Source organism: Nerophis lumbriciformis, linkage group LG34 (assembly GCF_033978685.3).
Source record: "Nerophis lumbriciformis linkage group LG34, RoL_Nlum_v2.1, whole genome shotgun sequence".
Lineage (NCBI taxonomy): Eukaryota > Metazoa > Chordata > Actinopteri > Syngnathiformes > Syngnathidae > Nerophis > Nerophis lumbriciformis.
In genome coordinates, this window is record NC_084581.2 from 22,639,922 (window position 1) to 22,655,086 (window position 15,165).

General features: G+C 41.0%; 1 protein-coding gene across 1 annotated transcript in view; it reads right to left on the minus strand.

The window, feature by feature from the left end:
• ylpm1 (YLP motif containing 1) overlaps positions 1-15,165 on the minus strand; it is a 37,482-nt gene that overhangs the window by 17,049 nt on the left and 5,268 nt on the right. Inside the window, exons 5-9 of the mRNA XM_061929309.1 lie at positions 10,736-13,579; positions 4,387-4,510; positions 4,230-4,326; positions 4,087-4,167; positions 1,135-1,315 (exon numbers count right to left, since the gene is read on the minus strand). Of these exons, the coding sequence (XP_061785293.1) occupies positions 1,135-1,315; positions 4,087-4,167; positions 4,230-4,326; positions 4,387-4,510; positions 10,736-13,579 (3,327 nt within the window). The remainder of the gene's footprint in view (positions 1-1,134; positions 1,316-4,086; positions 4,168-4,229; positions 4,327-4,386; positions 4,511-10,735; positions 13,580-15,165) is intronic.

The window sequence follows — 15,165 nt, forward strand, 5'->3', positions numbered from 1 at the left end:
TTTTGGACACGTGACTTTTGATCGAAAATGAACGAAGTGGTGTGCCAACAAACCAACATGGTCACTCTGCAGCAAACAGAGTGCGACCTATTTGAGTACGCAAGGGGCCCAGATCTTACCACTAAAAGCAGATGCGAGCAAAAAATGCAAATTATGCAACAGAATCTATCCCTATACATTACCAAAATAAGATTTGTCGAGGGAATATCCGCCTGTCACATTCCCAGACATGTTGAACTATCTGGTGCTCCAAATACCATTCTACACAGCAAAACAGATGGAAGTTTGGAAAAGCATGAAAGTCTACAACTTATTTGTGTGTGACTGGGTCAAGGAAATTGGTAGCAAGACGCTCCCAGATAAATATGCATCGCTTTTGCTCGGGTAAGATTGCATTTCATGATTTAACTTTATGTCTAGTCATGTTTGTTGCCGTTTTTGTTGTCGTTTACGAGTACATGCGTTTCCCCCCGTTATTATCAAAATATAACTATAGATGTCAAAGTTGTGTATGTGCTCAAGCTTCATTTACGATTGCTTTCGGGGTCGCGGGGGGTGCTGGAGTCTTTCCCAGATGCACTTGGGCGGAAGGCGGAGTACACCCTGGACAAGTCGCCACCTCATCGCAGGGCCAACACAGATAATATTCATACACTAGGGCAAATTTAGTGTTGCCAATCAACCTATCCCCAGGTGCATGTCTTTGGAGCTGGGAGGAAGCCGGAGTACCCGGAGGGAACCCACGCAGTCACGGGGAGAACAGGCAAACTCCACACAGAAGACCCCGAGCCCGGGGATCGAACCCAGGACCTTCTTGCTGTGAGGCACACGCGCTAACAACTGTACCACCGTGCTGCTACCTATTCTCACTATGTTAATTAAAACAGAACTAATCTTTAGTTTTTAGATGCTTTATCACTGTCAAGTTAAAAACAATGTAAAATAATTTATATTAAGAGATCACCTCGCCCGACTGACACATACTGATGGTAAGGTAAGGAAAGAGAACCTTTCCTCAGCCATTAATAGTACGCTTTAATTTAGAAAACAAAAGCAAGAACAATATTTTTTAATAATTACATAAATGCAGAACACTTCTAAAAATGTGGAAAATAGTGGTTGATGAGGCACTACCTTCCATCTCGCTCTCTTGGTGGATAGCGTTCCCTCCCAAATCTTTCTCTTTCTCTTTCATATTCAGGTGGAGGTTTTTCTCTGTAGAGCTCTCTTTCTCGGCTGTACTCACGGCGGTCCATGTAAGGGTCCGAGCGTCTGTCATAGTATGGATCCCTGCCATAAGGATCTCGGAGAGGCTCTAGGAGCAGAACACAGCAATACATAAAAGATCTTATGTCATAAAATGAAGGTCCCTTGCGAAAAATCTATTTTTAATGGTGTACTTACAGAAGTGTGTCCATAGAGGAGCACAGCTTTGTATAAAAGAAGGCTTCGCTATCTCATAATATCACAACTATCCAGCTACATATGTGGAAGCAGTAAGTTTGATAATTTTGTTTTTCTTCAGGCTTACCTAGCGTGACATTATGTTAAAAAGTGAGTGTAATATTAAAGCACAGCAGCTCACATAGCTATCTATGCCTGTATTGCTAATGTTTTTGTCCTTTTGTCCCACACCTTAATGTTACATTGTTGTATGAGATATATCTATTACATTGGACAAGTACAAAGTAACAGTGTCTGTAAAAAGTGAACAAAATGCATAACAGTGCTTCTTGGAGCCACACACTGTTGAAGACAGATGTAGGCAAACACAGCTCTATAGCATTATAGTTTATTATAAGCACTCTAAATTTGAGCATTAAGGCTAGACTTTGGCTAGATTAAGATTTTGTCCAACACACTTCCAACTAGGGCTGGGCGATATATCGATATATCGCGGTTTGTCTCTGTGCGATATAAAAAATGACTATATTGTGATATTTGAGTATACGTTCTCACACAGTTGCTTTTAGCTGCGGGGCAATAAACTGCATGCGTTTCTCACTCTTTCCTGTCTCTCCTTCTCACAGAGACTTTAAAACAAGCGCACCTTCTTACATACGTCACATACTGCCACGTGAGCGACAGGTAGCGACATGGTAACGTTAGCTGTGATGCTAACAGCTAACGGTGTGGTTTGAGTGGTAATACGAGAGAAAGAAGGTGCGAATCTGGTAACAAATGGAGGAATAATTAATTCCCAAGAAAAACAGCACGGGGTCCATCGTCTGACGGTGGTTTGGGTTCAAGCGGGAATATGTCTTTACATCATGTCAACATCTCCGTTCGGTGCCACACCAATTAAATGCCGAAGCAACTATTTCCACATCAACACCGTAGGACATATACTATTTGATATGCAGCTCATTTATATGTGACACTTATTGAAATATCTTGTGTGTCATCATGCACAAAAATGCACTTATAGCTTGTTTTAAAATGTCTCTGACAATCTTGCACTTTCTGTTTTGGAAATGACATGAATGTTTGTGCCACTGCTTAATAACTGTTTAATAAATAGTTTTGCTAAATTGACTTAGTTATGATTTCCCTCTATGCATGAAAGTTTAAAATGAGCATATATTAATGCAGTATGAAGAAGAATGTTTTAATGTACACCAGGGGTGCTCACACTTATTCTGCAGGCGAGCTACTTTTCAATTGATCAAGTCGTGGGGATCTACCTCATTCATATATATAATTTATATTTACTTATTTATGAAATATATGTTTTTGTTAACAAGTTAAAGGTGTTTAATGATCATGCAAGCATGTTTAACACATATAGTTAATATTGTTAAAAAATTAAAGGTGTTTAATGATAATACAAGTATTTTTAATTCATATAGTTAATATTGTTAACAAGTTAAAGGTGTTTAAAGATAATGCAAGCATGTTTAACACATATAGTTAATATTGTTAACAAGTTAAAGGTGTTTAATTATAATACAAGCATGTTTAACACATAGTTAATATTGTTAATAAATTAAAGGTGTTTAATGATAATACAATAATGTTTAACACATATAGTTAATATTGTTAACAACTTAAAGGTGTTTTAAGATAATACAAGCATGTTTAACACATATAGTTAAAATTGTTAACAAGTTAAAGGTGTTTAAAGATAATACAAGCATGTTTAACACATATAGTTAATATTGTTAACAAGTTAAAGGTGTTTAATGATAATACAAGCATGTTTAACACATATAGTTAATATTGTTAATAAGTTAAAGGTGTTTAAAGATAATACAAGCATGTTTAACACATATAGATTCCTTTCTTTCATGAAGACAAGAATATAAGTTGGTGTATTACCTGATTGTGATGACTTGCATTGATTGGAATCAGACAGTGGTGCTGATAACGTCCGCATTTTCGAATGGAGGAGAAAAAAAGTCCTCCTTTCTGTCCAATACCACATGAAAGTGGTTGGTTTTCGCCATCTTATTTGTCCAGCTTCCTTACTCCTTTGTATACACTTTACAAGAAATACATTGTCGGCAAACTCCGTAGCTTGCTAGCTTGTGCACGCCAGCTTTCTGAGACTCTTATTTTGTTAGCGCAACTGTGCAGTCGGTCTTTGGAGTTTTGACGACAGGTACGGCGCCAGAGTCTGTTGAAATAAAGTGTTTCTCGCCTTCCTGTCGGTAATTTTAATGAGCTGGCAGCAGCCAGCGTCATCTCAGAAGACCCTCGGGTGCCGTGAATGTCAATCAAGTGACGAAAGTGACGTCATCGTGAAGATTTATGATCGCTCATTTTTAGGACTATTTTTTTTATGCCTGGCTGGTGATCGACTGACACACCCTCCGAGATCGACCGGTAGCTCGCGATCGACGTAATGAGCACCCCTGATGTACACACATAGAATCATCATACTGCTGTGATTATATGCATCAAGTGTTCATTCAAGGCTAAGGCAAAATATCGAGATATATATCGTGTATCGCGATAAAAATATTGAGATATTTAAAAAAGGCCATATCGCCCAGCCCTACTTCCAACACACTATAGTAAAACTTCTGAGACTTATTTCAAATTGTTGGATGAATAATATATCAACATTTTTAGGTTTAAACTCACCTTTTTCATATCCCCTGTCTGGGTCAGGCCTCAATACAATTCTCTCGCCGTAAGCTATCCGCTCAACAGTGCCACTGAGCTCTAAAAACATAAAAAAAAGTGTAAAACTTACAAATGATAGATTACGGCTTGCACTGACATACCGTGTCCGTGCCCGTATTCCACAGTCTTTGGAATTACTGCAGGTCCAGCAGGATTAGTATCCCAAGATGAAGTTGTCTGAGCAGCTGCAGTCATGCCCTATGTCATATTTGTTAAGTGTTACAAAGACAAATGATAATAACGAACAGTAACAATTACCTTTAGAGCATTTCTGACTTCTGGTGGGATCTCCAAACCAAGGAGCCCAGCGGGGAGCTCAGGTAATGTGTTAGTTGGTGCAGGCTGAGATTCAACATCAACAGGCTTGCCCTCCTGGAGTTCCCTATAAAGCCAAAAGAACACAGAACTCAATCTACTGAGGGTCTTGTTCAAGAGTACATCAGGGTTTCCCCTACACGTAATTGATAGCGGTGTCGGCAGTACGACCGTGGCGCTGCCCGCAACTTGGCTCCGGCGGCTGGCCGCTTAGGCGGTGGCTCCTCCCGTTACGGCACGTGCATTGCACGTCAGCCCGACCCACCAAGTACTTAAAGCCAATCCTTGTCCCAAAGTTACGGATCTGACTTGCCGACTTCGCCTTACCTGCCTTGTTTTAACATGCCATAGGCTGTTCACTTTGAAAACCTAATGGGCATATGAGCAAACCGCAGTGGCGATTGCTGTAAGACTGCAAGAGAAGCTCAGCTTCCCCTAAAATATAAAAAAAGTGGTCAAATATTAATTTGTGTGTTTACATTTCATTGACTAAATAAGCGTCAAAATGTGTTCAGCTAATTCCACAACTCACAACATTCTTCTCATTCATTCAGAGCATAGAGTGGGTTAGTCCACTGCTACCAAGCTATACAATCATTGGATAAATCGTGAATGAGAAGTGGGCTCGGCCTCAGTTGGCATGGACGCCAGCATGATAATTGGATGATTTGTCTGAGGCTGAATTCTTTTTTTTTGAGAGCAAAATGAGCACATCAGCGATCTAAAATTATAAACCACTGCCACAGCATTTTTCTACTTTCCTTCTTCTGTTCCATGTGGATAGCGAGAATTTTACAATGCTGTGAACAATTTCTTTGTAAAATCTAGCATCTTTATGTCTTTTAATGGTGACTGTGTTTGTGTTTAAAGAGGAGCTGAAAATGAGCTTCCTCTACTTGAAAGACCAGCTGCCACCACTGGTATACAGCCTGTGTTACATTGTACAATAAGCCACAATTGAAACGTAGAGCAAAACGATATAGAAAAACTAACGTAAATTCCAGGCTATGAGCCCCTACGTTTTTGCTACGCTTTGAGCCCTGTGGCTAATTTATGAATTTTTCTTAGCTAACGGCCATAATGTTGTGTTCGATAGTTTCATTAAACACAGGCAGAGACACTGAAAAGGTGTGTTGTTTAATTGTGCTACGACGCCAGCTTTTAGACGAGTTTGCTCACTGCAAGTGCTGCAGGGTATTTCCTCCCGTTTAGTGCTTTGATCCGGAAGTACAAGTGATGTTCCGTCTTCTAGTCATTCGTAACATTTCTACTCGTATTGATTGTTCATCCATCACTCCAAGCAATATTTTTAAGTTTTACAATATAACTACAAGTATTTATACTTACTAAACTGTCCCATGTGTGGTGTCTGTAGGAGTGCTTACATTCATATCTGGATGTGCTATCGTAATGTAATGAAGCTTGCATCGTTAGCATTTGCTAATATGCGAACAAGTTTACGAGTGTCTGTCTTAGTATTATTAACTCACAATGGCATTCTTTTTGTATTTTTTCAGTTTCACAAATTCCCAAGTAAATTCACCGTGAAAATATTGAGTCTGTTTAGTTGATTAGAGAGCAAGCTTCCGCAGCTAGTGGGTCCATGAAGATTACTTCTTTTTTGTTTAATCAGCTGTTTTACTGCTGTATACAGGCACCGTTTGGAAACAAAATATGTAGATAAAAATATGATATAATATTAGGGGTGTAACGGTACGTTGATTTGTATTGAACCGTTTTGGTACGGGGGTTTTGGTTCGGTTCGGAGGTGTACCGAACGAGTTTCCACACGGACATATTAAGTAGCGTTCCGCACGTTGTGTAAACAATGCACACCGAGGCACAACACATGCTAGCAACGACCGGGCTACGACAACATGTAAAAGCCAGAGCTGGAAGACCCTCTTGCCTCGTTCAGATCTCCCGTTTGGGAACACTTTGGTTGCGCGATACAACAATGGAAGACGGAGGTTTGCCGACATTGTTCAGCAGCTGCTTCTGACAACACGTCAAACATGCTAACCCATTTGAAGCGTCACGCATTCAAGCAGCCTCTACTCGGCGAGTCAGGCAGGGCTAAAGCAATAACAAATGTTTTTATAGCAGCAGACTTAAGTCCATATTGCATTAAAAACTAGATTATGACCCACTTCTATGGTGGAAGAACAATAAGCCCATATATCCTCTTACTGCCAAGTCAGCCAGGCTCGGGGTGGGGGGTTAATCTGAGGCTGAGTTGACTTGAAACTGTTTAATGTTGCACTTTTTATATGTCGAAGAAAAGTTGTGTCATTTTATTTAATCCGATCAACAACTTGAGGCAGTTTAATGATGATTAACGTGGACCCCGACTTAAACAAGTTGAAAAACTTATTCGGGTGTTACCATTTAGTGGTCAATTGTACGGAATATGTACTGAACGGTGCAATCTACTAATACAAGTCTCAATCAATCAATTAAAAAAATCACTTTATATGTAGAAAGGTTTTATTAAGAAACCATTCTGAGCCTTAACTTATTTAGTTTTTATTTTATATATGTTGACCACATTAACCATGGCAATGGACCCTGTGTGTATATGTACGTATGTTATGCCATTGTTTAAAAATTTGGTAAATAAATAACCAAAAAATGTATATTTTATTGTTTTCTTACTGTATCGAAAATGAACCGAACTGTGACCTCTAAACCGAGGTACGTACCGAACCAAATTTTTGTGTACCGCTACACCCCTATATAATATATCAGTATATCATATACTGTATATATAATATGTAAATATTACATATGTTATATTTTATATTGCTACTACGGTACATTTTTAGTCTACTTTCTACCTGCATGATCCTTTCCATGCTTTGGAACTGAGCTACAGTGTAGAACAATTTCCCTTGCGGATCATTAAAGTTTGTTTAAGTCCAAGTAAGAGGATTTTTCATCGGTTTGGTTGCTAGAACTGATGTGACGCGTAGCGCTAATATTATGAAGCCGGAAGTGTGTGATTGGTCTTAGGTGTCTTGACATGTTTTGACGAAAGCCTCTGATAAAAGTGACTCGAGACCAGTGGCGGGCCGTGCGTTTCCCACCTAGGCCTTCAGTGATGTCCGACTTTAATAATTACCTCTCAAAATACCATCATTTATGTCATCACATGACCACTGCTGGAGAAATACTACACAGAAACACAATTATGCACTACTGGGCATTGTAGAAAACGTGTTATTTTCTGGCGCATTTCAAAATTAATAAACCCACATCAACAATTAAAACATATATTCAGTAGTACTGTCAAAATTAAAATTGCTAAAAACATTTTAAACGTTAAAAAATAAATAAATAAAATAACTGAACTCACATTTTATCAACAGCTGAGCTAGCTTCCGGGGTTGGCCGACATCGTCTCACAAGATGTAGTTTCTCTTTAAATATCCTTCTTGAAAATGGTCTTGCAAATATATGTGTTGTCTTGTCTAATCATAAAAGATGCAGATGATGCGTGTTGGCTGAGGTCTTCAAGTTTACTCCTCAGCGTGCTCGTCAATAACATCCAGCTTACAAGTCTACATTAACGGGGCTTCTGCCCATGCTCTCCACTACTGTGGAATGCTGGGTAATGGAGTTCTTATGTTACCTGGCTCATAACATCACTATATATCTGCCATAGGCCATCGAGAAGGCCTTACTGACAACGCGTGATCTGATTGGCTATTGCAATTGTCTATCACTCTATGTCCCCGTTCACTTGCAGCGCACGGACGCCAGCATTGCTGAATCTGAAGGCTTCTGGCAGATTTGGTACAGCATGGCAACATAAGCTAGCTGAATTCTGATTGGATAAAAACTCTATAAACTAAAAACAACAGCGCTGTAAGGAGCATAATATGACATTTAGAGAATATGAATACTTTTAGGTGTTTAGGGAAAGTAAATTAAAAATTACTTTTATCTTTAATTATGATCATGATTTCTGGTTATGTTAGGCCAGCAGAGAAGGCCTTGCTGGCCCTGACGGCACACCACTGCTCTAGACTTCCGGCCTACTGTCTTTTTTTCTGCTGAGCTTTTATTCCATCTTACTAAAGCAGTTAGAGTAACAATCTACATTTTATGTTACTGATGCACTCAACTTTAATGTACCGTATTTTCCGCACTATAAGGCGCACCTAAAAACCTTCAATTTTGTCAAAAGCTGACAGTGCGCCTAATAATCCAGTGTGCCTTATATATGGACCAATATTGAGCCACAACAAACCTAAACTTCATTTTCATAAAGTTTAGGTCTCGCAACTACGGTACGCAGCCGCCAACTTCTTTTTCCCCCGTAGAAGAAGAAGCGCTTCTTCTTCTACGGTAAGCAGCCGCCAACTTAATTTTCCCCCGTAGAAGAAGTAGTTCTTCTTCTACGGTAAGCAGTCGCCCCCGTAGAAGAAGAAGAAGAAGCACGCGGTGCATGCTGGGATATATGACTGCGCGAGGCGTGCCGTTTGGATTTCCATTTGTTTGTTTATGTAAAGACCCCAAAATGGCTCCTATTAAGAGACACGCTTACAACGCAGAGTTTAAACTTAAGACGATCAGTCACGCAGTAAAACACGGGAATAGAGCAGCAGCGACACTGACTCGATTAATGACGATTTCGACGAGACGGAGCCGGGCATGTTGGATGCCGTATCCGCCCAACTGTTTAATTCGGACACTGAAGAAGAAGAATTCGAGGGATTCGTGGATGAGGAATAACTTCATAAAGTGAGCTTTACATGTTTATTTTGTGTGTCGTGTGACATTAACGTTTGAGCAACCTTGAGTTATTGATATATTGTTATTGCTCTGCACTATTTCGAGTGCTACTATATTGTGATTACACTAACGTTTGATTTACCGTAACAGTATCAGTTTTTTACGTGTTTATTGAATCAGGGAAAAGTTCCCCTCCACTATGTGATATAAATGTTGCACTACTGTTATACCTTGCTGAGTTGTCGGAACGCTGGTTTGTAATCTATTAATAAAGTTTGACTGACCTGACTGTTTTGTTGACATTCCCTTTAGCGCAGCTCCATTTAATGGATGCATAGGTGCGCCTTATAATCCGGTGCGCCTTATATATGAACAAAGTTTTGAAATATGCCATTCATTGAAGATGCGCCTTATAATCCGGTGCGCCTTATAGTGCGAAAAATACGGTAAACAAGGACGTGAAGCTCCTCCTTTCTACAAGTGGTAAAGTGATATTGGCTCATGGCGATTGAAGATAAAAAGTCCTGTTTTGTCGGGAGAACGACTTGCCATGGCTTTGAATCTGAAATGTCCATAATGTACCCTTTTATTTATGCATTTCTACTCGCTATTTTCAATTTTGTGGCTCAACAGTAACTGAATGCAGTACATTACCCTACGCTACGGAATGGACCGACGGTCAGAAAGAAGTCAGGACCCATGCACATTAAAAAAAAAAGATCGCCACTAAAAGAACTTGTAGTTAACACTAGAGGTGGGAACTTTTGGGTACCTCACGTGAGGATTTGATTACGATTCAGGAGCTACGATTCAACTAAAAATTTATTATTGATGCATCTTTAATTTATGTAAATTGATGCAGTTTTACATTTATTTTCTATCCATACATCCATTTTCTACCGCTTGTCCCTTTTGGGGTCGCAAGAGACTATCTCAGCTGCATTCCGGTTGTAGGCGGGTACACCCTGAACAAGTCACCACCTCGTTTCACCAAATTGATATTTATCATTTGCAACTAAAAAAAAACAATTCATTTGGAAAAAGAAACAGTTAAATTAATGAAAATGTGTGCAAAACTGGACCATAATGTGCCCGCTAGTAAAAGAGCTGGTCGGCTCTTTCGGTGAGGTGTCGCGTTACATTTAGCCAAATTTTAGACCTGTCTGCATTACTTTATTTACAGTAGATAAATCCATTACCGATTGACGTTTACTAATCGATTCTATAATCATCCATGTCCGAATTGCGATGCATCTAAAAATCGGTTATTTCCCCCACTTCTAGTTAACACGTTATTGCATTAACTTCGACAGCCCTAGTTAATACTAATTACCAACAACACAGACTTTTTCTAAATTTATGGACATTTTATTAGCCTTTTTAAAGAAAATAAATGCTTCATCGCCAATTACACAAATTATATGATGAGGTCATATTGACCACTCCTGTAGCTACGCCTCCACTGCTAAAAGTATATTGGCAAGCTCGGGGAAACCCTGAATATATTTAAACACATTTTAAAGTATAACTGATAATGGAGCAGAATAGACATTACCTTATGCGTTTAAGTTCTTGAGCTGCTTTCAAGATGATTTCATGTTGCCGCTGAGAAAGAGCAAGCACGTTTCCTCCGCCTGCTCCTTGTGCTGCTAAATCAATAGCGCTTTCTGGCAAGTTTTGAACAGGTTCATGGTGTGGAGGCCTGTCCAAAGGAGGTTGGTCCCTGTGATCCCCATAAGAGGGATACATTCTTTCTGATGGTGGGTGAAGTCTTGAAGGCCGATCCCATTCTGGAGGAAGCTGTGATAAGTCTTTCGGAGGCTCGTTCGAGAAGTCGTGGATTCTAATGTCGCCTCTACTTCTGTCGTATTCATCATCATATGGATATTGAGGACCTCTCTCTCTGTCATCCGGCCAACGATCTTCCCTGAAGCGCTCCGATGGAGGCAAGTGTTGCGGAAAGTCCTGTTCCGGTGAGGGTCGCTCTCGGTCCCATTTAGAGTCAAAGAACCTGGCCTCATGTTGAGTTTCATCAGGATGCGGTGGCCGCCAGCGATCTTCTCCATGACCATAGTCCTCAACATAAACCTCACTGTATCCCTCTTCATGTTCATGTGAAGAACCTGACCGCATCATACCTCTTGCCATACCACGTCCCATCGGCCTTCTCCTCATTCCACCCCTTTCCATGACTTCATGCGACATTAGAGGTCTCCCATGGGGTGACAGCCAATCCTGTTCACCCTCAATTTCTTCATTATAAAATGATTCCCCGTCAGGACCTATTGCTTCATGGGGTGGTGGAGGCAGTCTGCCTCTTCCTCCACCTGGGTGCATTGGGAAGTTATGAGGGTCATTCATGTAATGTTCTGATGGATCTATTTCCATATCATCAGTGTCATGACCGAATGACTCCTCATCCATTGGGCCGTGTGCTAAATGAGACGGTGGCCCTCGTCCCCGATGCATGAACCCAGGACGACCACGGCCAGGTGGAAATGGGGGTCTCATTCCTCTAATTGGAGGTCTACCCTCTTCCCAGTAAGCCTCTTCTTCTTCGTAGTACTCGTCTGTCTCGGTTTCTTCCCATTGACTGTCCATTTGTTCTCCCCCTCCCAAGGGTGGACCTCCTCGTCCCATGGAGGGGCCCCCTCGGCCCATGGGGGGAAACCCTCGGCCCATGGGGGGGAACCCTCGGCCCATGGGGGGACCGCCGCGTCCCATGGGGGGACCGCCGCGTCCCATGGGTGGACCTCCGCGCCCCATGGGTGGACCTCCGCGCCCCATGGGTGGACCGCCGCGTCCCATGGGTGGACCTCCACGTCCCATGGGTGGACCTCCACGTCCCATGGGTGGACCTTCACGTCCCATGGGGGGAGTTCCTCTACCCATAGGCAGCCCACCTCTGCCCATTGGAGGTCCTCCTCGGCCCATTGGTGGTCCTCCTCGGCCTATTGGTGGTCCTCCTCGGCCTAAAAGAAGACCCCCTCGACCCATGGGGCCACATCCTCGGCCCATAGGGGGACGTCCTCTTATCATCGAGAACCCCCCTCTTCCCATAGGATGTCCTTGCATTGGTTCTTCATAATATTCCTCTTCTGTTTGGAAGTGATGATCCTCAGGCATCCACATTTCCTCATCAGGTGCCTCAGACACCTCACCACCAAACTCCTCAAATGAAGGATCCTGCCATTGGTAGTCTTGTTGCTCCTGCACAAATTCTTCTTCCTCGTGTGGCATAAAATCTTGAGACACTTCATTAATCTGCCCTTTAGGGGGTACAATGCTATGTCCTCTGAAGTCTTCATGCCCACTCTGCTCATTACCCCGTCCTCTACCTTGGACAGACATCGGGGGATGACCTCGTCCTCTACCTTGGACAGACACCGGGGGATGACCTCGTCCTGCACCTTGGACAGACACTGGGGGCTGACCTCGTCCTGCACCCTGGACAGACACTGGGGGCTGACCTCGTCCTGCACCCTGGACAGACACTGGTGGTTGACCTCGGCCTGCACCTTGGACAGACACTGGGGGCTGACCTCGTCCCACACCTTGGACAGACACCGGGGGCTGACCCCGTCCCGCATTTTGGACAGACACCGGGGGATGACCTCGTCCCGCACCTTGGACAGGGACTTTACCCAGGGGAGGCCTTGCAGGTCCTGTTTTGGATGGTGGTGTCTCCTGTCTTTTCTCTGGTGCCACTGTGGGGTTGTTGCCATTTTTCAACGGTCCATCTGGTACATTGGTTTGTTTGGATTCAAGGTTAGTAGACTTAGTGTCTAAAGGTTTGGGCTTTTTGATATTAGAAGTATTTTCAGAATCATCAATTTTGTCTGGAAACTTGGTTTGCGGTATTGGATCAGTGGGGATAAAAAATCCATCACTTTGAACCATATCATCCGTCGTATCTTTCGCAGTAATAAATTTAGATTTTCTCTTCTGTTGATCAGACTCAGACTTCTTGATAGGTTGTAATGAAGAAGCCACATTGAGAGGTGGTTTGGGAATTTGCTCTCCTTGAGTCAGAGTTTCCGGTTGTTTTTGTGGGGGCACTGTTGGGCCAGTCTGTTTTGGGGGCTGATCAAATCTAGACTGCCTACCAAATCGGGGTGTGTTATTTCTTAGTGGATGGTCAAATCTTGGGGGATTATCAAAATTCTGACCGGCATGGTCAAATTGGGGAGGACCCTCAAAGCGTGACACTGGTTGGTTAAAGCGAGGCGGACCATCAAAACGCTGATGTGGTTGATCAAAGCGAGGGGGACCATCAAATTGCTGTGTGGGTTGAAGTTGAGTCAATGGAGGGGGGCGGTCAAAACGTTGTGTGGGTTGATCAAATCTCGGCTTTCCATCAAATGGCATGTGTGCCTGATTGAAAGCAGGGGTGTTTACACTGAAAAATAAAGACAACAAAATATAAATAAGATTAGCAAAAAACTACATAAATGCATGTGAACTAATGCATTATGATTTCAATACAATTATTGTCCTATGCTAACCAGCTGGGATGTAACGATATAAAAATGTCATATCATGGTTATTGTGACCAAAATTATCACGGTGATTGAATGTGGTCAAAAAGTATTTGTACACACTGAAATAATTCAAAACATTTTTTATTTGAAAATATATAGATAAAAATACATTATACTTTCATGACAGAATTTAAAAAAATATATTGCTCTGGTTTAAAAAGAGCATTTAAAAATGTCTATCTTACTAACATTTTACAATTTTTATTTAATACATTTAAATTAGGTGTTCACCTATGGTTTAAGTGACATCACATGAGTTTGTGTCCATTCGGCAATGTTGAGTATAGATTTATCACTTTGTGGTAAGACAGCACAGCCTTTATGGTCAATGTGAATATCTTAGTTGTTCAAACAGTAATGTTTATACAGGATTAGATTGGGGTATGACATTTCTTAATGTGAACGATGCGAATGTCTTTTATATCAATGTTAGCATTTAAGCTAGCGAGCAAGCTAACGCTCGTCGGTCCACAAGTCTATAAAAGTGCGGTTGTCAGAAAGTCTGGGTGATATAGCTGAAAATGTTTATCCTTTAATTGATATCGATAATTATTGATATTTTTTATGACCTATGGAAAATGTGAACCAGTAGAAAAATATAGTACATTTTAACATTTGTATTTCTAAAGGTAACCTTCCCCTAATTATAATCCCCTCAGCTATCAAGGCAGAAAGGTAAGGAAATGTCAACACAACAATGGAAAACACTAAATGTAAACACAATACAACAACCTCTTTAAATCAAGGTGAAAATAAAGTTATATGTAAGAAATACATAACTAAGTGTAACAAAATAGTGCAAGAAGTGAAAATGTAAAGAGAAACCTGAGAATTTTTTTTTTTGCAGGTTTATTGCCAGCAAGTTACGCGATCTGTGTAACATTTAATCTGGTCTGTTATTCCATTGTAAGTATGGTAATGAATGTATCTTATGCCGTAATAATTATTTAAATATTATTGGACCGAAACATTATCTTAAAGCAGCACGTTTGTTATTTTATTTAAACATACCTGCACTGTAGTTCCTACCTGTTGTTTCCGTACATCCGACTTGGGTTGAAAAGAAAAGATGAGCGCGGCGAAGGACTATGGTCATATTGTCGAGGTGACTCTTCTTGTTTTATCAACAATTATTTCGCTCTTTGCAGCACTCATTTTCAATTTCTCTTCTCACTCCATGCAGAGAATCAACAGCAAGACAGCGCAACCAAACTTGATAGTTGATACTTTTACGCGATTGGCTGTCCCTTTCATTGCTCAAATCAAAATTTTTTATTGATATCGATTACGTGTCTATCCAATATATATTGATATAGTTTTATTGACCCAGTCCTAGTTGACATTCATGTTTTTTTCAATAATTTTAAACTATTTTGGTAATACTAACAGTCAGAAGTTTTACCGCTGTTATCGTTATTACCGTTTATCGTTACATATCTACTAA